General features: G+C 35.2%; 1 protein-coding gene across 1 annotated transcript in view; it reads right to left on the reverse strand.

Moving 5' to 3' along the window:
* The window catches only part of DNAH7 (dynein axonemal heavy chain 7), a 208981-nt gene that overhangs the window by 128725 nt on the left and 53801 nt on the right, over positions 1-26455 (reverse strand). The window contains 8 exon segments of the mRNA XM_081050696.1: positions 625-734; positions 2570-2673; positions 2676-2781; positions 6518-6658; positions 10353-10551; positions 12329-12522; positions 22716-22902; positions 25475-26160. Coding sequence (XP_080906822.1) covers positions 625-734; positions 2570-2673; positions 2676-2781; positions 6518-6658; positions 10353-10551; positions 12329-12522; positions 22716-22902; positions 25475-26160 — 1727 coding nt within the window.

The raw sequence follows: 26455 nt of genomic DNA on the forward strand, positions 1-26455 counted from the left end.
ATTTAATCAATAAACTAGTTAAAATGACTAATTTTTTGGAAGAAAATGAAAAAAACAAAATTTAATTTAGTATTTAACAATAATTTTGAATATGGGAGATAGAAACTTAAAATTAAAGCAGTTAAAGCCCTTTCATTATTCAGAAAGATGATACAAAAAATATATAACTAAATACTTATGATCTATCTAATGGAGATATCCAGCAGGCATGTGTGTGGTGAAAGCCACAGCAGACACCTTGGTTGGAAGTACAGATTTGGGGATCTGTTAAAGCCCAAGAGTGAATGAGAACACCCAGGAAACAGTGAAGCATGAGACAAATCACCACATGAAAACAGAATTCCAGAAAATTCCATATTTCAGGGGAAACATCAGGAGATCTCAAGTGATACAAAAGGAAGTCAGAAAGTTTCAAGAAGACAGGATATATGAACAATGTGAAAAACAACAGCAATACCTGACAACTGTTAGAGTTCCAGAGCTGGGAGGAAGAAGCCAGCAGAGAAAGACAAATTAAAGATCAAGTTGAGAGGAGAATTAAGGGTCTAGAAAAAGATAACATAGGACACATTTACTGAGTGGAAAATAATTTTTTACTCCATAAGAAATAAGTTAATAGTTTACCTGTAACACCTGTCAGTGAGTGGAGTAATAACCAGCCTCGGGGAATTACCCAAGTATTCATATCCATACCGTAAGCCAGCATTAATCATCTTTGTTTCTAAATGATTTTCCTAGGATACATCAGGAAAAATAAAATTAGCTTAAATAATAGAATTCTAAATAATATGACATCTCAAGCTCTTTTATAAATAATAGACATGTTATAAACAACATCTTTAAAATTTATTTTTCAGACATCATTTAATTCAGTAGAATTCAATATCTAATTTCCTTGGCTACGTAACTGAAGTAACTGGCTCCAATTTTTCCTACAGATTGTGTTTGGGAAATATATTTGTTTCTTATCTCCCCTATATTTTTTTTCTTGCTAACACCTTTTTTAAATTTTATTTTTATCAAGGCATAATTGACATACAGCTTATAGTAGTTTCACATGTACAATATGATGATTTGATATTTGTGTATAATTTAAGCAGCAAACTATTTTATTAATTAAATCAACTAACTAAATCATGCTATTTAAGTAAAAATATTATTTGTGTACATTGTGAAATGATCACAACATTAAGTCCAGTTAACATCCATAACTATACATAGTTACACAATTTTTTCTTGTGACAAGAACTTGTAAGATCTACTCTCTTAGCAACTTTCAAATATGCAATACAGTATTGTTAACTATAGTGGCCACACCGTACTTTATATGCCCATGACTTATTTTATACCTGCAAGTTTGCTTCTTTTGACTTCCTTCACCCATTTCTCCCCACTCCCACCCACAGTCTCTGGTTCCAATCCATGAGCATGAAATATCTTTTCATTCATTTGTGTTTTCTTCAATTTATTTCATTAATATCTTATAGGTTTCAGTGTATAGGTCTTTCACCTCCTTGATTAAATTTATTCCTAGGTATTATATTCTTTTTGATGCAATTATAAATGGGACTGTTTTCTTAATTTCTCTTTCAATAGAAAAGAGAAATTATTTTATCATTATTCTGTAATTATCAATAATTATCATTGTTCTCCTATATTTTCAATCATTTGTTCAATTTATTTTTCACAATAGAATGGGTATTACCATTATCACCATTTTACAGATAAGGAAACTGACGCTTAAAGAGAATAAGTAATTTGCCCAAGTCATACTTCTGGTAAGGGAGGCATCTAGCATTTGAAACAACAATTCCACCAGTCTGAAATCCTAACCACTATACACATAGCTTCTCATATAGTTTTCCAGGGTTCTGATTCCTGTATCTCCTCTCCTCTTACCCCCATGCCTCTCCAGCTTTTCACAAAAGTGAATGAGAACTTTAGAGTCCATATCTCCAGTCACAAGCTCTCTCTTCCCATTCTCAACAGGCCCAACTTTGCCCACTGTACTAACTGGTCCTGCTTTTCCTACCTTCTCAGTGGTGACGCTATCGCCATCCACCTGGATTCCCTGATAAAAACCTTCCTTCCAGATAGATCATGTTTCTGGTTCCGTCAGTTGATCAAAAAGAGAAAACTTTAATGACTAAATCAGACTGAAATACAGTTTGAATTGCACATTCTTCAGATGTATCAAGAATCTGTAAATGCTACTTTAAACTGACTAGTTTCAACATTTTGCAGATTCAGCAAGCATAATGACTCATTTAAAATGAATAACTTTTTTATCGTTACTCACAATTTGTGTGTAACTGTATGTGTTTATGTATTTCTATGTGACTGCACATTTGGATATGGATTGGGATATAGATACAGATATAGTTTTTATACAGATGATGTACATATGTCTGCCTTAATTCTCAGCCTGGAGGATGCTTGTTTGGGTATAGTCAGCCATCAGCAAAAAGTCCTACATAACTGAAACTATTTCCCATGTGAGCCAGCAAGCACAAATGGAAACACTATGAGCTGAAATTGCTGTGTAATAACATTCAGTGGTATCACTTACTTGCCAATAGTACCTAAGCTGACTTAACCATTCGAAGTCAGAGTCATCACTAACTTTTTTACTAACAAGTGATGCAAGGACATCTCTAGCATGAACATCCAGACCACAAGGGCTCCCAGAGTAACACGATTCTGCTTGGACAATTTGCCACGGACCAAGGTGACAATATCATCAATTTGCACGTTACAGTTTTCCAAGTATTTCTCAAGAGCCTGAAAGAACATAAAAGATGATTAGTTAATGTGATCAGAATCCTTTTGAACCAAACCACTTTGACCTAGCTTGTATACAGAGTATTTTCTACATTTTTTTATCACAATTTTCCATGTAACATAATTTTAAAATAATTCATTTTTCTTATCACAAAGATTTTAGGTGAAGAAGCCCCAGGTGACCAGATATTGTGGACACATGTGGTGGTGTATACCTAGTATCCTTTCCTTTCCTATTTGCACTCTTCTATAATCTGTGGTTCTTTTCAGTAGGCTTGGTAGACTCTTTGAGTGTGCCAAGCTGAAGCTATGACAAGCCTACATCCCCACTGCGGAATAAAGCCTGCCAGAGACTCGTAGAGATGAAAGATAGACAATGAAAGAGACTGCAGCAGCAACAAAGCCCTGAGATCATGATTCCAAATGCTCCTTCTTGGATCCCATGAGTCCTTCTAATAATCTTGTGTAGGACTTCTGAGTAGGATTTGTGCCACTTGAAGTGTAAAGATCCTAATAAACAAAACATCTAACATTTTAGTTTATGATAAGAGAATGCCAATTCTAAGGATCAGGCTTACTCTGGGGTCTCTTTTCTGGTGGGTAAATCCAATTAATATATTAAAAAAGAGAAGAAGGTTAATGAAAATCAAATTAGAATCAATGAAAACTGGTGTGCTTAAGGGAAATGTTGATATGCCCCACCAGGCTGATGTGGTCACTTTCTCCACTCTAATGATATTTAATAAAAATTATTCACTAATGAGTTTTTTTTTCTTTCCTTTAGGGCCAAGTAAGTGGTAGCAATGAAACTAAAAGTGAGGATTTCCAAGAGTGAGAAAAAGTTTAAAGGATAGAGTTGAGGACGGCAAGTTGTTTCTCTAAGGAGTACTTTTCTTATTCCTTGACATATTTTATCTTTTTTTTTTTAAGGTAGTCATTTTTTTTTTTAAAGTTTGGTCCTTGAACACTATTTCATTTATATGATTTACATCATTTATTGCTATTAATTTGCTTCATAAATAGTGAAAAATAAACTTCTGTTCCATCCATGTTTAAATAACCATAAATGATTCAATTCTTGGAGCCAATTAGTGAATTTAAGTATATTGAGTATATAAATTAGTAAGAACAGTTTTGATCCTAGGAAAAGAAGCTATGCCAGTTGGTGCATCTTAGTTTCCTCATCAGTAAAAGTGAGGATCTCTGAAAGCCTTAGCAGTTCTCACATGCTGTAGTTCAACACAGGACATTCAAAAATTATAATGTTTGGACCTGACCATACAAATTATATGTATGTAAGAATTTATTACTATTTAGACTTGCAGAATGCATTTTCCTGTACTAGAAAAACAGATTTACAAGTAAAATTTAGCTTCAAACTGTGGTAGGAACTATATGAATGAGAATTCAGATAAGCTGGATAGAAAAAAATCATGGTATTTTGTTACATTTCATTCCTTGTAAGCCATTCCATATAGTGAGCTAATGAATCTGAATGTAACTACTATTACATTCAGTCAAACATGAACCTTATCTGGAATCAAATATTTTTGTTATACCTAGATCCTTCTACATATACAATGATACACTGACTCAAAATTACATCAATATTTGCAATGTCCTGAGCTCTGTCAGAGATGATTCTTTCATTCATTTCATCACCCCTGCAATGCCTCAGACAGACTAGTTCTAGAATCAACATTCATTGAATAAATACGTGGAGAAAACATACCCTGAGGGTAACAGGTCCTCTGGGAATGTGACAATATAACAAGGTGCTATTATAACTTCAAGCTCTGAACAACTTGGGATGTTTGCAGAGAATGGAAGCATTCAGTTGTGTATAAGGCTGCCAAGAGTCTCCAGCTGCTCAACCAAAGTCATCAGTTTCAAATATGAACCACACATTAATTAGGGGAAAAAAATTACCAACACACAGAATACAAAAACATATGCTAGCCTCCCATGATAGAACCACAGGCAGCAGATGAAGGGCATACTTGAAGCAGGGTAATCACAAGCAGATGAAAAACAAAAGAATTAATTTTAAGGGCACATATTAAGCTTAATTTCATACCATAAAACAGCTATGAAAGCACCATAAAACACAACAGAAAAGGGCAATCAGGCAAGGAACAATAATAAAGGCGTGACTTGCTAAATCTTGCTAAGCTACCGCTTCAGAGGACCTGAATCTATGAAGCTGAGTCACCCTTGAGGCACAGTTCTCATTTTGGCTTTCTCTGTGAATGTCTCCATAACTGCATCATGTTAGGTGAGTGGGGAAAAAAAATTGAATTGACTAACAAATGAGTAAATAAATAACTCCATCTCAGTATCAGTGGATACTGTTGTAAACCAAGAAAACTATTTGTGTCTATACACAATATGGTAAGAACTACAGTTTTGAGCAGAGGACATATTGAAAAGGGAGTGACCTAAATTGTGTGTCCCTTGAGATTCAAACTATGCTTGGGAGTTAAGTAGGAACATAAATGGATTATAGTTTATTTACACTTTAATGCTCTACCTCAATTCTTAGCCTGCTCCAACCTTCTTGGAATAAGACCAGGAAAAAAACATGGTTTTGACAGAGGGGTAGCGGTTTGATAAAGACTACATTTAAAGTGACAAAAAGTTGGATGATGCCTACAAACTTGGCTGATTTGCTTTCATTTATGTCTTTGTTTCTTCTAGACTATTTCCCCCATGGTCGTGAGTAGTGATAAAGTTGGTGGTTTGGTGGAAGGGGAGGGTCAGCAAGCAAGGAGGGAGATCCAGGAGGCTACATGTCCCTCCAGTAGCCATACTAGTGATGGAGGAGTCCCTGTGCGTGGTAAGCGTAGTTAGTGGTAGCTTAAAAATAAAAATATAAAATGAATTCTCTAGGTCCACTGAGGAAAAAGAAAAATGCACACGGTGGCAAGACAGCCAAGAGTCCAGCAGTAAACCCAAGGAAACAATCACTCCCCAGTGCTCTGAAAATCCCTGACTTCCTGCCCTGTGCCCTATCCCTTCCCACAGAGGAGAAGGAAGTGCCCTGTTGGTAAGTTGGAGTGAACTCAGCATGTGTCACTCAATGCCTTCCTCTTTGGAATCTGCCTGCTTCCAGAGAACACGAGTCTCTCTCAAACTACAGCACACACCAGTCAGTGTTCAACAATGCCTTAGAGTTAAACACAACAATATCAAATGTCATGTCAAAAACATACTTCAAAGACATGGTTCTAAACAAAAGACCTATAAATTCTAAGTTCCATTTGGTCCATCAGTCAACTGAAAGTTGACCTACTTAAATCCTATCTCAAGGATAGGAATGCATTGAATGTCGTTTCTGTTTTTAATTAATAACAGTAATCCAATTCACAGTATTACTAAATTCATATATCCAATATATTAGAATATTTAAAATAAAGCATCATTCAAAATATGAATGATTATTTATTCAAAAGCAGTACATTAAAAACAAAGATAAAAATAGTTGAAATGATTCAACAGATACTTTGTCTTCATAGGGTAGTTTTACATGAAAAGAATTACATTGTGTATTTCCTCCTACACTTTCTAAGGTTAGGAAGTTTTTTAGTCCTATTATCACTTTATTTGTAAAGACATAAAAATGTATGTAATAACAAGATCGAGACTCAAGTACTCTTGACTTTTTGAGTTCATTGGTTTTATTTATAATAACTATTGAAACAAAATGCTGACAAACCTGGGGGTAATAAAAGCTTACCTTTTGCCCCATTGAAATAGCTTCATGTACTTCTCTTGTCCAAAAGATTTGGGATACACAGAGAACTGTCTGTCCAGGCCAATTCCTTACCCAGTCAATTCGTTCATACTGTGTATAGGCAAAAATTGCTGCTCTAATTACCTAATTGAAAAAGAAAATGCTAAAGTTGAACATTTTCACACTTGAACATGCTATACAATGAAGAGCTAAATGCCTAAACAGATTTCATACTGCTCAACTTTTTATAACAACTTAGCCAATTAGGAAGACTCAAAGCATGTGAAATTAGACTATTTAAATTCAAGTTTATTCATATATCTGTAAGTAAAACAAGTAGGTAACATGGTATTTCTTTTTGCTGATACATGATCAATTTGTGTGTAACACATTATATCAAATATTTATTTGACCAGTTGAAGCCAAAAATATCCTAGCTACATCTGGATTGAACAGGGACAAGCAATTTTATTGCAAAACATAAATTCAAATACTTCCAAAAAGAGATCAAATTCATAGACAACAATTTTCTTTGAACTTAGTCAAATCCCCACTCAGCCATGTGCATATCTGTACACGCACACTCAGGCAAGCCATACAATTTCTCCAAAGTTCCTCCTGTGTTTGCAGATCTCACTCCCTCTCAATTTCGTAGTTTGATGCCCAAGCCAATGATGACAGGGACAAATATATAATTTATTCACGGAGAGCTGAGAGCTGTAAAATCAGGAAGTCTGATTCATGTACTTTGCTATATATATATATATATATATATATATATATATATATATATATATATATATATATATATATATCTTCAGTGGACTGCTATGTCTACTTTTGCTATCAGCCATTAGTGGGAAATATTCTAATCTGTTATATGTATCAATAAAAAACAGTAACATCACCTGTGAGATTATACCTACTTTAATGTTTGAATTGCAGAAAAAACACTGTCTAAATCAGATTTTTCTGAGAACTATATTAATATAAGGACGAGTGAACCTTTTTGGGTTTCTAGTCTAGCTTATATGTCTATGGAGTTGAACAGAGATGAATGACACTGTTGCTACCGACAACAGAGAAAATTTAAAAGGCCAGGGAAGCCACAGAAAGGACCGGTAAAAATGTACAACCCATAGAGATAAAAGGAACATAGGAAAGCAGGTACAGTAGTGATATACTAAGCATGGAATAAATATGTGTTATAGAAGGACATTGTGGAAAGGACAAGAGGAAGACATTAAAACCTAAATCAAATTTCTATATAGTTGGATAAGGAGAAATATGATTACACAAATTTCTACAATATTGTATGCAAACTATATTACATCTATTCATGCCATATATATACATATATATGTACATATATATACATAAGTTATGTATTATTTTGAGGATAGTAAGCTACATTAAACCCATGATAATCTAGAAAGATAAAGGGGCAAAGGTGCCAAATTTTATTATTTGCAAATGACACAAAAGTCATTTAATTTAGGCATACAGTAGCGTTTTAAGTATAAAAGTAAATGTAGCAGAAAAAAAGAAACACATATATCTCCTATTTGTAGTATTTTATATTGTATTTGCTTCCATATGCATATTTTATCAATACAAACTTCCACATGAGTATTTGGGGAAGATATTTCCTACATAATTCCTTGCCACCCCAACTTAATGCTCTGAAACAGCAATCAAAATATTTTCTTTAAGCACTTTGACGAACAAAATTAAAAGAATTGTTGAAATAGTATCTGATATGTCTCAAATAATGAGTTTTCACTGTATACATCAACTAACAAACCATATAGCCCAACTCAATGGTGCTAAGTAGCTGTCAAAGCGAAATTCATTTACAGCGCTGAACTAACAGCTACAGAAATGGGAATGCCATTTGTCCATACTCATCAGGCCTTTGAAAGCTCATTCTCTTTGGCCCAGTGGTCCTCCACATGAGAAGTTCATGAGCATAAAGAAGTTCATACATAATTTGATCAAAGAAACCAGCTGTATGTTCATTATACTTTAATCCATAATAGGGAGAAATGGAAAACTACCCAAAAGATTTTACATCTATTGAAAAAATTCTATGCAGCCAGATATTAAAATTATATTTAAGAAGAGCGTTAAGACTCGTGATATACATTAAGTATCCAGATTCCCATATTTTTCAATAATGTGTGAGAAAAATCTGAAAGATTAATGAAAACTGCTATTGATTAGGACCTAATGCCATCTTTCCTTCCCATTCTTGCCCTCATGCTCCCTGCTCAACCATGATTTATATTATTGATAAGGAACTTGAATACTAAGTCCATACTATAGTAAGAAGTGAATTAAATGCTCAATCTCTGTATATTGCCATGACTTGAAATTCTCCACTAACAAAAAAAAATTACAAATCATCGAGATGATATTGTTTATGAGACGTGCAAAATATAAAGTTAGCACTAATTCTAGGACATATTTATGTGTTTAGAATGTTTTGGAGCATATTTTGTCTATACACAGAACACAAGCATTCAACACAGAAACATACATGTCAAAGAGATTGTAGCGAAACTGTAGACAGGGGCTTTCAAGACAAGACCAAAGATACGAGGTGTGATCAAACAATATGGTGAATGCTTAAATAAAAAAAAATGTATTACACTAAAAGACATATTGCCATTAGACCCCCTCAAAATACTCCCCCTCACTTCAAACACCATAGTTTTTGCCACTTTCTGAAGCAGTTCTGGAAGTCCTTTTTTGTGAATGTCTTTAGTTGCATTGGCGTGGCTGCCTGGATGTCCTGAATCATTTTGACTTTGGGGAAGAGCCAGAAGTCGCACAGTGCCAGATCTGAATAAGGTGGGTGAGAATACACCATAATGTTTTTATTTGACAGAAATTCCCATACCAAAAGAGATGTGTGACATGGAGTGTTGTCATGATGGAGAATGATTTACGGCACACTTTAAACACCTTCTCTCAACCATAGCTCACACCTCATTGACGGCTCCGAACAAGTTGAAACTTGTCACACACTGTTACTAAGGTTTGATGCGCTGCTTCCTGTATTGAAGATCTTTGCCTTTCCATTGGATGGCACTTGGCAGCAGCATTCACCATATTTTGTGATCACAATGGAAAGGCTCCATGCCACACATCGCTTCTAGTACGAAAATTTCTGTCAAATGAAACATTACAGTGTATCATCATCCACCTTATAGACTGGATCTGGCACCAAGTGACTTCTGGTTCTTCCTCAAAGTCAAAATGACCATGAAAGGTAAACATTTTGAATTGATTCAGAACAAAACGCAGCCATGACAGCGCAACTAAAGACACAAAAGAGGACTTCCAGAACGCAGCCATGACAGCGCAACTAAAGACACAAAAGAGGACTTCCAGAACTGCTTCAGAAAGTGGCAAGGATGATGGGGTAAGTGTATTTGAAGCAAGGGGAAGTATTTTGCGGGGGATTAATGGCAATGTGTCTTTTACTGTAATATTTTTTTTCTTTAAACATTCACTGTATGTTTTGATCATACCTCATAGGCCTTGTAGACAAAACTGTGTCTAATTAATGATAAAACCACTAGCATATAGCTGCAAGAAATGAGACAGACTCATTACTAGAACCCAAGCTTTCTATAGTAGAGATGGTATTTTGTCCTACTTTTCAACTGAGTCACTACAAAATTAATATCATAGACCATATCTTTGCCTTCAAGCTATCTATTATATGAATTGGTAATTTATGACTCAATTTCTTTCTAAATAACAATGCATTTGTCAATGATACATTAATAGTCTACCATCTTTACTCAAAATAATAATAACAGCTAGGTACCTTGTGGATGGATTTAATCATAACTCTCTCTAACTCAACCAACCACTTCTCCACTTGACCTCTGGCTTTGACTGTTGAAATGGTCTCTATGAGTTCCACAACTTCTCCTTCACTGCTGTTCATGTGAGTAATGTCTAAAATTTCTGTAAATTGTAACTTTGCAATTCCTTCAAAACATTTCTTCAAATGAGGTTGCACCCTGTCAGAAAAAAAAAATGTTTAAGAGAATTAACCAAACTAAAGCAATTCTTTAAATATTAGTGTTCTTTGTGCATCCATCTGCATTCAAAATGTATAAATGTGCATTATGTGTTAGGTCCCTGCTAGATGCTGCTGGAGATAAAGTACTAAGAAAATAAAAGATACAATCCCTGCCTGCGTGGATTATACAGTCCAGTGGGAGGTCATCATTAATTCAATAATCACAAAAAGATTTGTAAAATTACAATTACGTATAATAAGAGCTACAGACAAGACAGCCATGAGGCTTTGTTTCCAACACAATGAACTGAAAGATTTAAAAGTAACATAAAGACCAAATGAATCTTGACTAACAGATAATACACTAATCTGAAGAGTCTTCAAAAGCACAAAAGTAGCCATTTCAACTGGGATCTTCAGAGACTGCTTGCAAATTATGAACTAGGTTTAGTGCTTTAAGTACTTTACAGTTTACTAAATCAACGGGTTTGAAGCAACCCAACTTTAGTTTTTCATTGTAATATAGTTGTAACTGACTAAACCCCTCATTTTTGGCACATTACCAATAACCAATTGAATGTATCTTTCAAATGTGTCTTTCAAAAAAGAAGCAGAGTATAAAAACTCAGGTGGAAATCTGAGCCTAAATTGATCTTTTTGTCTGGATTACTTGTCTCCTACTTTGAAGGCGCAAGACACAAAATTAATTTGTTTAACAAACATCTATTCACTGTCTGTTATATACTAGATACTCTTCTAAAGAATCAGGATTCAGCCTTGGGAAGAAAAGCTGTCAAAAATCTCTGCCATAAATAGAGGAAATCAAACAGTAAACAAATAAAATACTTTATAGAGTAAGAGAGATGATAAAAAGTATGCCAAAGGAAAATAATGCCAAGAAGGTAATCCAGGAAAGGTGCCTAAATAGGGAGTGCTAGAAGGAGTTGCCATTTTAAATAGAATAGGCAGAAAAGGCCTCCTGAGTGGCAGATATTTGAGCAGGGTTCCACAAACACCTACAGGAAGTAAAAGAAGTCTTACGGATATGTGGTAAGCAGCATCCTATGCAAAGAGAACAGTATACTGAGAGAGGAAACTGCCCCTTTTATGAGGAATTGCAAGGACTGTAGCAGAGTGAGCAAGAAGAAAAACTAATGGCAGAGGAACAGAAAGGATACTGAGGGGGCCACTTTGTGGGTCACTGCAAGTCACTGAGGGCACTAATTTTCACTCAGAATGTGATGAAGAATGATGTATTCTGAGAATATTTGTAAGGAATATATGATAAAATAAGAAATCCACTCCAAGAAAGTTATCACAGTTGGGAAAATATAATTCAATGATATTAGTTATGTTTTTAATCATTATGTTGATTATTGACAATATTTACAATAGTCTTTAAAAATTATTATATAAGTATAATTATATATCTATATCTATCTGTAGATATAGATATATACAGAGGGTGCCAAAAATGTATACACATTTTAAGAAAAGAAAACTGTATTAAAATTGTAGTACTCAATATATACCAATAACGAAAGATGAATACAAGTCATGTTTGAGTTCTGCAATTACAAGAGGTGCTCCAAGTTTTTACCATCAGCATCCAGACACTTCTGATTACAGTAAACTACTGCTTGAGCAACACCGACCAAAGTGTCCCCTTGTATACATTTTTTTGGCACCCGCAGTATATATAAGTTCTGCCTTATTCTTGAACTTAAATTTAGGCAGATTAATTTAGCCGTGTGTTATATATGTAAGTGACTTACCTAGTGGGATCTTTAGTCTCAGATAGTATCTCAAGAAGTTCATCATTAGACAAGAAAAAGAATCTGGGGAAGAACAGACGTTTCTTTTCCAAATACTCATTGAGTCCTTTAAGAATGAGTTCCAAAAGTTCATTAGATTTTTTCAGCTTTTCCAGCATTCTCTCAATAGTTACAACTGCCAGAACATGTTTATCCTAAAAATAAAAGAGAAAAAACACAGAACTCAAAAATATTACATACTAACTTTATTTATATTTATATTATATTTGAGATTACATGATTTCAATCAAACAGAAGTTATGCAAAATTTAAAGTGAATATTTACTTTTAAAAAGTAGTATTGCCTAGTCAATGCCTCTTTAATTATGTAAAACTCATGTTGACTTGATTTTCCGTGATGTTCACAGTTTCTCATTCTAAGTTGGAAAGTGAGAGAGAGAGAAAATGAGGTGGGGCGAGGGTGATGGAGGGAGAGGGAGTGATGGAGATGGGGGGAGAGAAAGGGGGTGTGAGAGAGAGAGAGAGAGAGAGAGAGAGAGGGAGACTATCTGAACTCACAAGAATAGGGAGAACCAAAATAGTACGAGATGTGTTTGTCTTTTATTCTTTGAGGAAAAATACTCTAAAACAATGTAATCATTATAATGATCATTTTAAATATTATTGCTATCAATAATAAAATAACTCAATCCCTGTTTTATAATTGTAGATTAAAAAGTAAGGGTTTGGGGTGGGGAAGAAGGAGTTTTTGATCTGCATTTGAAACATTATAACACTGTTTGCTGAAGGACTTAAGTTCAAAGTGTGTTCTTCCTGAACTCTCTAGAGATTGACTGTTCTACCTTTAAGGTACAGATTTTGAATCACTCCATTACATGAAAGTGTCACTATGAGCTGTTTGCTCTAAAGTAATTCAAACACAATCAAGTATTTGTTTTTCAAAGCTTTCCATTATGCTGTGGGATTCAAACTAAGAATTATAACCAAAAGCTGGTCTTAAGAATGGATATTTTAAAAAAATAAGTAGTTTATTGATTTCTCAAAATATCCACACAAGGAAACATTGATTTATGAATATCTTTATAAATACACATTAACATACAATGTAGATATACGTGAGATAAAATTCTTTTTAGTTTTTTTTTTTTCTTTAACACATGGTTGATGTCATCTGAGTCTAGTCTTGGTCTTATTTCAAACTCAGTGTTCACCATTGACACCAATGACATAGTAAGAAAAGTTCTTTACTAAATAAGCTTAAAGGTGTGAGGTGCTCAAACACATTAGAGACTTAAACTACCAAGCCAAACAATAAACCTCGTGAGAACACACCAGTGCATTTATTCATATAATAATAGGGTATTTTAGAAAATGTACATAAAATTAGATCAAGAGAATATTATTTGAAATTAAATTTAGAATTTCAAGATTAACCAATTAAACTTATTTTTGGTACTCAGTCACGACTGAGAAATCAACCAAAACTGTCAGCTGTAAATTGTTTCATACAGAAATTTTATTGTGTTGCAGGAGTCTCTAAAATATGTTTTTGTTAATATACTTTGAATGTGGCTGAAAAGAAAATGTACAATTTTTTTCTTTGTTTTGAATTACAACAATGTACCTTGGAAACACATCAATTTAATCAAAGAACAAAATAATTATCATTAATACCTGTTTTCTCAATAAAAGATCATATGAAATATGTAACATGCTTAGATTCACTTATTTTTAAAGAGATATGATTTTTTAAAGACATTTTATTATGTTTCCTAACATTTTCAAATAAACATTTATGTTTTAAATAAACATTTACAAAAACACACACAAAAAGATGCATGACAGACTCAGGTCATAATTGAACCGTGCAATTCATTCATTAAAGCATACAGCATACGTAGGTAGTACTCTTGTACTCCTAAATCCAAAACCAAATTGGTGTTCTTAGAGTGCCACCTTCTGGAAAAGATGCCTTTCTTTGTTAAGAAAGAAAAAAAAAAAGCTGAGTGGTTGTGAAAAATTCCTTTCACAAATTACCAATATTTGTTTTATTCTCAGCCAAAGAACTTACTGGAATGTTGTTATTTTGGATCTGAGATTTGAAAGCTAAAAAAATTCAGTTATTTAAAACAACAGTTTCTATTTCTTTCCCTGAATATTATAATTGCAAAAGAAATACCTCTGGAAACAGCATTCAAGTAAAAAAAATTTTCATTGAATTCCTGAGATCAAAACTATTTAACCATATTAGCTCAATGATTCTGAGCCAAATATGCTAGTTCTAAATGAACATAGGCAATAATCTATGTACTTCTGTATATGGAGTTAAGAAAAAAAATGTATAAAGTAATGATCTCATGACTGGAAACTAAGCTACCTTTACTTTCTTCCCGTGAGAAGGTGAACATAATAAAGACTGCATTAGATTGAGGAAAGCACAGACCTGGTTCCTAACCCACATTGCTCCTTATTACCTGTATCACCTTGGGTCATTTACTTAACCTGAGTCTCTCTTTTCTTATCTTTAAAATGGGGATAAGAGCTCTCAAGGTTGTTATGAAGACCAAATTAGATAAAATATTTGAAGCTCCTAATGCGGTACCTAAAACACACATATACTTGAAACTATTCCTTTTATTTTCCCTTCCATAACTGTCCCTTGAAGAGAAGGAGGAAGACAGACAGCTACTACTCTGGGGGGAAATGAAGCACCTACATCATTCAATCATTTTTATGGAGTTAAAATGACCATTTTATAATCTGCCATCCTTCAGGTAAGATATTTATCGTAGTAAAATAAAACAGACTTTAAGTCCCTTTAAGCATTGCCACAAAATCCTGGAACAGAGTAGGCATTCCAGAATTATTTGTTGAATGCTTAGGTGAATACTGAATGAGTTAAGCCTGTAGACATACAGAGGAACTCAAGAAACGTACAACCCTCCATGTTGTACCAGGCTGGTACTTATTAGCAGTATTCTTAGGACAAAACAATAAGATGTTATAACAGTAAGCTATTAGAAAATTGAAACTACGTATGACTCCCTTGACACTTTAATTACTTTCTATCTCCTGGAGGGGAAGAAAAGGAATTATTAACTGCCTTTTTTTCTTTTTTTGGTTAAAAGAACAATTATACAAATTGTGTGTCTTCTTTTATTTCACAAGTATCAATACTCTCATCAGCTAAAATGGCAATCTACTGGTTGATTTACATTTCTAAATCAAATGCCTGTGAGATCAAGGGGTCTGGACCATTAATTTGGGTATATAAGAGAGAGCATTCTAATCACTGTTGCCAGGAAGCTTGACAGAAAGTACAGTTTCACACACTTAATGGAATTAATCGCAAGCCAGTTAACTTCCGGAAGTATAAACTTTCTAATCAGAAATCCCTGAACAACAGAAAATGGTAAGACTCTCATTAAACCTTTTAAGCACTAAGAAAGGCAATGTGGGTTCATTGAGTAGACATTTAAGCCCCTTTAGAACTTTGAGATCCTTTGACTTTACCAGGAATAAAAATTTTTTCAAGACCCAAGATGTTTCTAGGCTTAACCCAGATCTTACAGCCCACTTATTAAAACTGAATTTTCAGGCAAAACTGAGAATTCTTAGAACTAGCAGTAATTCAAGGATCAATCTCAATTTAATTATTCATTCATTCACTCAACAAATGTTTACTGAGGGCCTGCTACATGTCAGGCACTGTTCTTAGTGCTTGGACCACAACAGTAAACAAAACAAAGATCCCAGCCTCCATAGAGAGACAGACAATAGATAATAAACATAGTAATTCATAAACCATGTAGTAAGTTAGAAGGTGATTGATGTTGCAAATAAGAAAACAGGGATTAGGAGTGCCAGGTAAGGCAAAAGCAGGTACCAATTTTAAATAGGGTGATCAATGTAAGACTCTTTATGAAAGTAATAATCGAGAAAGACTTCAAGGAAGCAAAGACATTAATTAGCTCTGCAGACATCTGGAGGTACAGTATTTAGGAGGAGGGTCCAGTCAGTGCAAAGGTTCTGGCGCAGTGTGTTGGCCATGTGTGCTTAAAAAAAATAATAATAATAAAGCCAGTGTAGCTAGGATAGAGTAAATAATGCTGAAAGTTATAAGGACAGAGACATGAAGGGTAGAGTGAGCAGATTAAGAACTTCCTATTCAAGTTGTGGCATATATACACAATGGAATACTATTCGGCGTTAACGAAAGATGATATAGGAACATTTGTGACAACATGGATGGATCTTGAGAGTATAATGCTAAGCGAAATAAGTCAGACAGAAAAAGCAGAGAACCCTATGATTTCACTGATATGTGGTATATAAACCCAAAACAACAAAAGAACAAGACAAACAAATGAGAAACAAAAACTCATAGACACAGACAATAGTTTAGTGGTTACCAGAGGGTAAGGGGGTGGGGGGAAGGGAGATAAGGGTAAGGGGGATCAAATATATGGTGATGGAAGGAGAACTGACTCTGGGTGGTGAACACACAATGGGATTTATAGATGATGTAATACAGAATTGTACACCTGAAATTATGTAATTTCATTAACAATTGTCACCCCAATAAATAAATTTAGAAAAAAAAGAACTTCCTATTCAGTGAAACTACTGCTACGTCCGCAAACAGAAGCATTTCTCCCCTGGACACTCAGATATTTTAACCAGCCAAATGGAAAGTCGGGAAGCAAAATTGTGATTAGTTTATTAGGTGCATTGGCAAGAAGTTATTCTCATTTTCACTCCTTAACTCCTAGACCCATGTACTCTGCCCATGGGAAAAGTCATATACTTGGATCTGGTTGAGAACATAGGGTATGTATCCCCTGGAAGTACACCCCAAACTCACAAACTATTTTCTTCCGGCTGGTACAACAATTGAGTCTTCAACATGAGACATTCCACGTTTTGTAAGGTCAGTGCTCACATTAGGACCTGTAAATCTCATGAGTGTCAGTCAATTGCCTCATTTCCCTTGTAATGTGAGTTCCTTAGCAGAAGCAACATTGTGTGGAAACTGTGACAATAAGTCATTCAGTAAATCAATGAATGACAGTGTTGGTAGAGGCCTGGGATGAGAAAAAAAAATCCATCTGGTGCAGACAAATCACTGCCCCTTCGATGTTGAAAGAGATCCAATGTATTTAATTCCTCCTAAATGGTTTCCTGTTCCCTTCAGGTGTGATGCTGTCTCAGAAGCATTATATTAGTTTCTGCTCTGGGAGCTTGGACACTCAGCAGTGTTGGGAAATGGTAGCCAATAAGGACCAGTCCTTCCATAATTCCCATCTCTGCCACCATGACTTCTTTTTTGATAGCTACAATGACCATATATCCAGTTTGATGAGGAGAGTTCTGGTTCATGCTTGCTTCAATGGCTTACTTATTAATTGCTTTAACTCTCAAAAGTTCCCCAGGATGGACAATATTATTATTGATGATTCTATTCATATTATTCAATATGATTACTGATAGCTCACTGTGCATACACTGACCTACGCTGAGTGACATTCACAAAATAGATCAACTGGCTGACTATATTATTAAGTGTCTCTTTTTACCATGTTGTCTCTTATTAAACATTTACATGGAGCACAAATATATTATAGTCTATTCTGTGATCCCTTGTACCGTTTCCCCAGACAGCCTTGTTACCAAACTTTCAATCTTGTTACTTCTAAATCCTTGATATGCAGCCAAACTGTTGGTTACTGACCCCGATCAGTGTAGATGCACACTTCTGACCATCTCCCTTTCTAAGCAAGGTTGAAAAAACAATATATTCACTGAAGGTATGCCCACTAGAAGGATTACCTTCCTCCTGCTCTTTTAGGCCAACCCTAAGTGGTGCTGTAATTTCCATTTCTCGATGGTACAAGCATATTTTGCAGAAATAGCTATAAACCAATTTCTAATTTATTTAAGTCGTATCAAGGATTTTCTGGCATTTCAACTTCAGTTACATAGGCCATCATGGAAGCCAAAAAAGCAAACAAACAGGTCAAAAAAGCAAATAAACAGGACCATTCACATCTCCTTGACTAGCACATTGAAACCAGTATCTCTGGTAAGGGCACACACAGCAATACATTTGACTGTGTATACCTTAGGTTTTTTTTCTTGGTGTACATGGCACATTACAGTACACTGCCTTCCATATTCCTCGGGTTTCTGATAAGGGGAGGCCTGCAGTGTGAGGATCAAGGTACCCAGAGTCAGTCAAATCACTGTCCCACTTCTTGCCAATAAATAAACTACCTTCCACATAAATCTGGCAAGGCTATGAAGCAACCATTTGGATCAGACTCTATCACTGGTTTTTGGCTATGTCAAATTTGTAGCTATGAGATATAAGGGGCTCTTCGAGGGCCATCACTGAAGCTCCTTAGTCCTCTAATCATGTCTTGAGCAAAGAATCTAAACACTGAGTTATGCCAATTTCTTTCTTTAATTTTTCCAGTGTTTTAGAAAAAAATCAGCCCATCTCACAGCCCTCATATTTCCAATTCCTACTATATTGACATATTCCAGAAGCCACTCGGTCCACAAAGCATTGCCTATAAAATAGACTCTTCCTTATAGGAGACTGAAGCATAATTTAGGTAAGTGATGTTTGCACTGCAGGCCACATACCACCAGTGTTCCATTTTCAAATGGTAAGTAGATTTTACACTACTCTAAAAACCCAACTGGGTCCTATAAACAATACTAGATCCCATCTTTGAGGTTCTGGTATCGTTATTCTTAGTGCAGTGCAGAATCCTTCTAAGCACATTAAGCAAAAAAGAGATTTAACATAGGGAATTAAGTGATTACAAAATCATTGGAAGGCCTGGCTCCAAGAAGAGACTCCTAAACTGTGGAAATGATCTTCCAGGAGGGTTCCTGCCACTGCCCCAATCAGGACAAAAGGATTCCACCACTGAACTACTGCGTTCAAGAACACATCATGGTGGCTTTTATTCTAGGGATCAGAGAGTGGGATCAGGAAGTTGCAATCACTTCCAAATACCCATAAAATTGGTGATCAGACATTAAAGCCCTGTTAGAAAAGGATAAAAAAAAAATCCACATGTCCATGATCTTGCTTGACAGCAGAAATAGCAAGAAGATGGATGCTGTTGCACTCATGCTTTCCAAATCCCAAATGAATGTTATCTAATCATCGAAATCTGAATCACTTTCAGAAACTGAGATGCTAAGGTGTTGGGGAGATAAGGTGTTGGGGAGATAAGGTGTTTAGCTTTCCAGTTCACTAGAAAGAGGTGAGATGCTTGGTGCTAAGTAATCATATTTACTACAGTAAAGGCAAAAAGAAAAATAACGACTCCCAAGTGTTTGGCCTAAGCAACAGGGTGAATGGTGTTTATATTTACTGAGATGAAGTTAAGATTATAAGAGGAAAAGGCTTGGGTAGAAATTCAGAAGTGCCTTTTCTGCTTTGTATGGAATACAAAAGAAGATTTGTGTAAGTCAAAAGTCAAGTTTGGTTATGTGCAGGATACAAGACCAAAGATTATCCAGTGCTTTCACCTCCAAATGGTGGACAATTAACTGGCCCCATCTTTGGTGGGGGGCACAAGTTAGTCCCTAGAAAAGTTTTCAAGTGCCCGTAAAGAGAGGAGGCTACCATCTTCTTCCCCAACTGGAAATCTGCTCTGTCACCAGGTGTGTTGACCTGCTCCGATGCTGTCAGAGCAAGAAAAGAACGCTGGGAGAAAGAAGACAGTGTGGTGGGATGACTAGGTGAAGGAGGGGCAAGGGCCATGTGCTCAAGGTTACTAAGAGGTACAGATGATGGATCCCACCTTGCTACAGACCCCAGATGAAATTCAGGGCTACATATTTGTAAAACATGGCTATTAGCATAGGGCAAAAGGTATGCTCAAGAAGAATGTGGCAAAAGCCATCACTGGTAGGTCAGCTTGAAGACGCAGCCAAATCTGAGAGGAGGACCAAATGTACAGGAGACGTTCAAGAAAAAGCCCCTCAGCAGCCAGAGCTTGCTGGGGTCGTCACGTGACCACACTGAGCCAAGCTGTAAACTTCGCATGTCCACACTTGTTCAAAAGCTACACTGGTTGTGATGACCAATCACAAAGGCACAGTGTATGGACACCACCGACAAAAAGAACAGCCATTTTGGCTGGATCAGTTACATCAGTAAATGCTCTCTTACTTTCATTGTCTTTCTCTCTCTCTCTTTCCCTCTTCCTATTTTTGTCCTCATCCTTAACGCCCTCCCACCTTCTTTTCATCTTCCTGCCCCAGCACCTGGTGATAAGTACAGAAAGGAGAGAAGCAGTGGGGGAGAGCAGTCCCCTCACCTTCTCACCACTGGAACCTCAGGTTTACCTGCATTGTGGGGGAGGAAAAGGGCTTTGAGAACATAAGACTGAGGTTTTTGAAACAGGTATAGATAGTCCTCATAGACAAAATATCTTAATAACCAAAAGTGACAAAAATCCTGGAATTAGATTGAAAGGTCAATAAGGAAGCTTTTCCAAGTGAGAAAGGAACTTTGGCCAAGCACAGTTGGGAACAGGTACCAAAACATAAAATTATTGCATGTTTACTCCGCAAGGAACCAAGACACCTCAATCAAGCCAGTTATATTAACAATATCATTTATAGTCTACTTTCAACCTCTGAGCCTTTTCTTTTGGCATTGTTCTAACAGAACCTTTATTAGAAATATCTAATACTGAAAGTAATGTTTTTTTGTACCAAGCATTTAATCCACTGGTCTCTACCACTTTGGTCATTTCATTATTCTTCCTGAGAGAATACGGATTTATGTTATTTTCAAAGATTGACAAAAGCTGTTCAGAATACTAATGTATTAAGAAAAAAAAAGTAAAGCCAGTTGAGAAACACAATCAAGTCTTATAGCAAACGTAAATGAGATGTCACTCAAAGAAAACTGCTTATTCAAGAATGAGGGTAAGTAATGTTTTTGTTTTGTTTTGTTTTGTTTTTAATTAAACAGTATTATAGAATTGAAAATCTGTCTCTTTTATTTCCTAGTCCCAGCATAGCTTCTCTTTTCTGGGCATTGAAAACATCTATAAAATTTCCTTAGCAATATGGGATTTTGAAAAGTATTTCAATCGAATACCAAAAAAAGAAATTACTATTTTTTAAAAATGTATATTAAATAGGAGAATACAAACAACTACTTTTTGGTTTTGGGGGGCAACAAAAAAATTCTACTTCATCCCCTTCCAAATAAAAACAAAACAAAAAACATATATATATATATATGTATATATATGTAGGGGTTTGTGAGGGTTTTGCCCTGTTGTAAGGAAACAATATATAAAAAGTTAAAAATAAATTAGAAATGATTAAATATGTTACAAAGTGACTCACTAATACGCCCTTTAAATAGGAAATTCCAGTGTGATTTACAAAGTTTGGTTTATTCAGAGGTTTGTTTCATGTATTATTATAAAAATTGAAGTTAACTTATTAAATAAACAAACCGATGTCCATCTTTCTGAATATTTCCCTATCAAATCATAGTTGATGTTGATATAGTATCATCAATGTTTAGGATTATTATCACAACTTTCAAAGTTTAACTAATAAAAATATGCATATTTCTGTTTTAGGGTAGGAAAATTTGAAGATAATATTCTTCCTACCTTATAGTATTTTATTTGATCAAACGACCAGTGAAGAAGTTCATATTCATTTAATGATATAATTTAATAACTAATATTTCTCCTATTTAATCTTAACTTTCAAAAACACACAAACCACGCTTTGCAGGCAGTAAATAAATATATTTTAAATTGAAGAAAAATCATACCATTTTCAGTGTTACTAGTTACTAAATTCCCTCCTTAACCTAAATTGTCGGTTCTCCTCCACAGTATTTGTGTATCGATCGATCGATTGATTGATTGATTGCATTTTGTTTGCTATTTATTGGGCTCTTTAGATCTATTTATTTTTGCAACTCTTCCTTTTTTTAAAGATCCCTAGAGAGAAAGTTGTTGACGGAGTGGTTGGCATGCTGACAGGTTTCCACCACAGCACACGTCAGCGATAGTGCAGCCGGTAACAAGAGGCAGTAGCATAGATGGGGCAGCAAGCGCTGACTACAGCATCTTCCTATCAGAGCATATGGTAAGGATCAGGACTAGACCTAAGTGTCATTAAGTAACGCAAATTCCATTTGTACCTCAAGGAGTAATCAGGGCAAAATATCTATTTGGCTTTTGATATTCCTCGCACCTAGGAGTCTAAAATAATATCTGAAAAGGAATGTATGTGGGAAAAAGACAATAGCTTATTTGGATTGTTTTAAGAACAAAAATCACATCATTTCAACTAAATAGTCACATTCTCAGAGATTTTTACTTACTTGTAGAACACTTTTCATTACATCTCTCCATGTTTTATCCACAGTTGTAAATCGTCTGCCTTCCTCAGGCATTTGAGACATAATATCCGGAGAACTGAAAATGGGCTCCAAATACAGCCATGTGGCTTGGACCTTGAGCCATTCATCCAGAATCTCCTGAAGCAGCAGGAGCTTGCCCTCCCATTCTCTGAGAAGCAAAACACAGTGGCTTATATCAACAGCTAACCAAGCCATGTTTCAGATGACGAAACTCAAAACCATGACTAGACTGTCAATCTTGTATGCGATGTTGTTACTCCAATTTCCATTCATCTGTCTTCATTCAAAGATAAATCGCTAGACTTGTTCTATAAAAATCTGTTTTGAAATAATACCATCAACATTTATGCTTATATCGGCATACATGTTAAGATACACCTATCTGCAACTGGGCTGGTTTCCATAAATGTCATAATAATAAACCTTCTGCAATCCAATTCCATGGCTAGAGGGTACAAATTGAGAAATAAGATTTTGGAGACAGTAAGAGCATTCTCAATGAAGAGCATTCGAAACTTCCTAGGAAAGGTAGTTATATTCAAGACTGATATCCTTTAACATTCTTTTATTTATTTTTTTAAATTGGGCCCCTAAGGGCTATATTTGCAGAATAAAATATTTCAATTCACAAGTTGTAACTGTCCTTTAAAGAAAAATCTACATAATTCTAAATATATCAGTGTGGCATTCATAAGAAGGAAGCATTTTAGAATTTATAAGTTATCAGTTCATTTCTAAACATGGAGAACAAAAATGTGTCGATTTCTTCAAGAATAAATATTATAATTAGACCATAAACTAACAGTTTTACAAGTTCTAAGGTCTCTGTAAGTATTTGCTCTATCCTCATATATTTACTAATGAGGAGACTAAGTAGCATAGATGGGGCAGCTACATAGAGGTAAGTACCATAGAGGTAAATACCAGGTTCAAGTTCACACAATAAGGATAGAGCCAGATATGAACCCATACAGCTGTAACCACTACACTATAAGAAATAACATAGCCATAAAGAAGAATGATTGTTTAACGGCGACAGAATTTAGAGATGGGCTAGTTTTATGAGTATAATGACACATTACACATCACTTATAAGTGGTGATCTATAATTTTATATTGTTAAAATCAAGAAATGTAAACAGTTCTAAAATTCACCAGGAATTTTCAAATGCCTTTCTAAAATACTTCCCTGTCAATGTTTATTAATGAATTTGTTTACTCTCTTTTCACTAGAAGAAATGAACACCTCTGCTTTCCTCTGGTGCTCTTCCCTCTTTCTCCATCTAACCCCTGACTGTAGAAAATTTCCCACAGGCTAATGATCTCTTGCACTGTTCTTAAAAATAGAAACTAGATATACCACTGTCAGAGTGTTTAAAAAATTCGTCTCAATGAGCACATTGGAACAAGCAGGGCAGGAGGCAGAGCAATCGAACAGAGAGACTGAGCCAGAGCACGCCCAAGTTAGGACAACGTATCAATAATCAGAGGCGGGTACTACCAAGCAATTAGCTTCCCCTTGCCATGCAAATTCACACTGAAGATGGTAGTCTGATTTGGATTTCCTCTCTTTTTAAAGGTAAAATATAAACTGCTTAATACACATTATAAAAATTGAAAAAACAGATAGGATAAGAGTTAAATTTAATCCGCCGTGTCAAAGCCCTAAAACATGAGACTAGAATCATGGTTCCATTCTTTTGCACTTATCTAGCTGTCATTTATGCATATGAGTGGAAATTACACTAGACTTTTAGGGATCATCTACAACAAACTAGTATACGAAGGACTGACAATTAAGTTCGGGCACTTGTTGCAACGATGTTGCTCACCTTTTTTGATATCAGAGGGATTATTCATTAAGAATTTGTACCAACTGGACAAACAGTTAGCCAAGTTTACTATTTGGAAGTGCTAAAAAGGTTGCATGAAAAAGTTAGACAACCTGAACTTTTTGCCAACAATTCATGGCTCTTGTATCACCACAATGCACCAGCTCACATGGCTCTGTCTGTGAGGGAGTTTTTAGCCAGTAAACAAATAACTATATTGGAACACCCTCCTTACTCACCTGATCTGGCCCCCAATGACTTCTTTCTTTACCCGAAGATAAAGGAAATATTGAAAGGAAGACATTTTGATGACATTCAGGACCTCGAGGGTAATATGACGACAGCTCTGATGGCCATCCCAGTGAAAGAGTTCCAAAATTGCTTTGAAGGGTGGACTAGGTGCTGGCATTGGTGCATAGCTTCCCAAGGGGACTACTTTGAAGGGGACCATAGTGATATTCAGCAATGAGGTATGTAGCACTTTGTCTAGGATGAGTTCACGAACTTAATTGTCAGATCTCGTATATGGGAAATGATATTATCTTCAGTTTTATAGTTAATACATTCTATAAACTATGTTCATAGGCACAAAATCATTTTTGTGAGCCAAATATGGAACATCAGATTGCAGGCAATACAAATAAATATCTGGAGGCTGATTATTCACTACCTTTCTATGAACGTAGATCATAGCAAAGGGATCAGTTCTCTTTCAAAAGCAATGAAGGTTATCATCCCTTACAATAAACTATTAAAAATATTAAGTATTTGAAATGTAGAATCAATTTCAAAAAGAAAAACTGTACATTACATACAAGTGATGATTTTGTTAACAAGTGTTGGTTTTGATAACATAGTATGAACATTATTATATAAATACCACTTTACCTCATTTGTTTTTCATAAGGCTTAATGAAAGGAGATCCTCGCATTGTTTGTGTCTTAATAATATGGTCATCCAACAACATCTGAATTTCATCAACTGATGACAAAATAAATGTCCCAGATTCTCTATAAGAGAGAATGACAAATTCCATTGTATCCCACTCATTAATCATCTTCTCCAAGGCCTTTTCGAGAGAATATTCTTTGCTAGCTGCTTCACTAATACTTTCAAATCGATCTAAATATGGTTCCAGATTCATGTCCATAAAAGAGAAGATGGTAGAGTCATCTCCTGGCTGCAGGGGGTAACCAACAATGTTGGACATGGCCTCCCAGTGCCTGGGGCGCAAACCAGGATTACAGATCACTTGAATGAGAGGAATGTGCTGCTTGAAATCTTCTACCTTTGTTCTTACTTTTTTTGTCATTTCCAATGCATTTGGAGAATCATGGAAGATTTTCTCCAGTTTATAAAGTCCTCTCCAGTAATTTCCAACATCTGTTTCTACTTGGTCTGGATTCACCTTGTTATATGGTCCTTCTGTCCATCCTTTATATTTACTGTTAAATTCAACAGCAGTTTCATAGAGGCGAAGATAAGGGTTCAACCCATCTTGGATTTTTTTACGTTGAGGATACACTGATAGTAGCCAACCAAATGCCTCCTCTTCAGCATTAAACTGCTCAATCTGGAAGAACAAGGATTAAATTTATTATTCTGAAAGTGAATGATAATCAAAATTAAGTTTTAAAAAATATTTATAAAAAATGTGACCCAAAATACTTTCAGTAAACCCTAACGTTAAATTTAAATTAGGCTTCATCTAGAAAAACTGAGCAGTTTTTCCTATTTCTTTTTGATTATAGTTTCTAGAGAACAATGACTGGATAAATTATGTAACACAGTAAAATAAATATACATGTATAAAGAAGCCTTTGCCCATCCAGATATACTGAGGATACAGGTTCATTCATTAAGTAACA

Source organism: Rhinolophus hipposideros, assembly GCF_964194185.1.
Source record: "Rhinolophus hipposideros genome assembly, chromosome: 6".
Lineage (NCBI taxonomy): Eukaryota > Metazoa > Chordata > Mammalia > Chiroptera > Rhinolophidae > Rhinolophus > Rhinolophus hipposideros.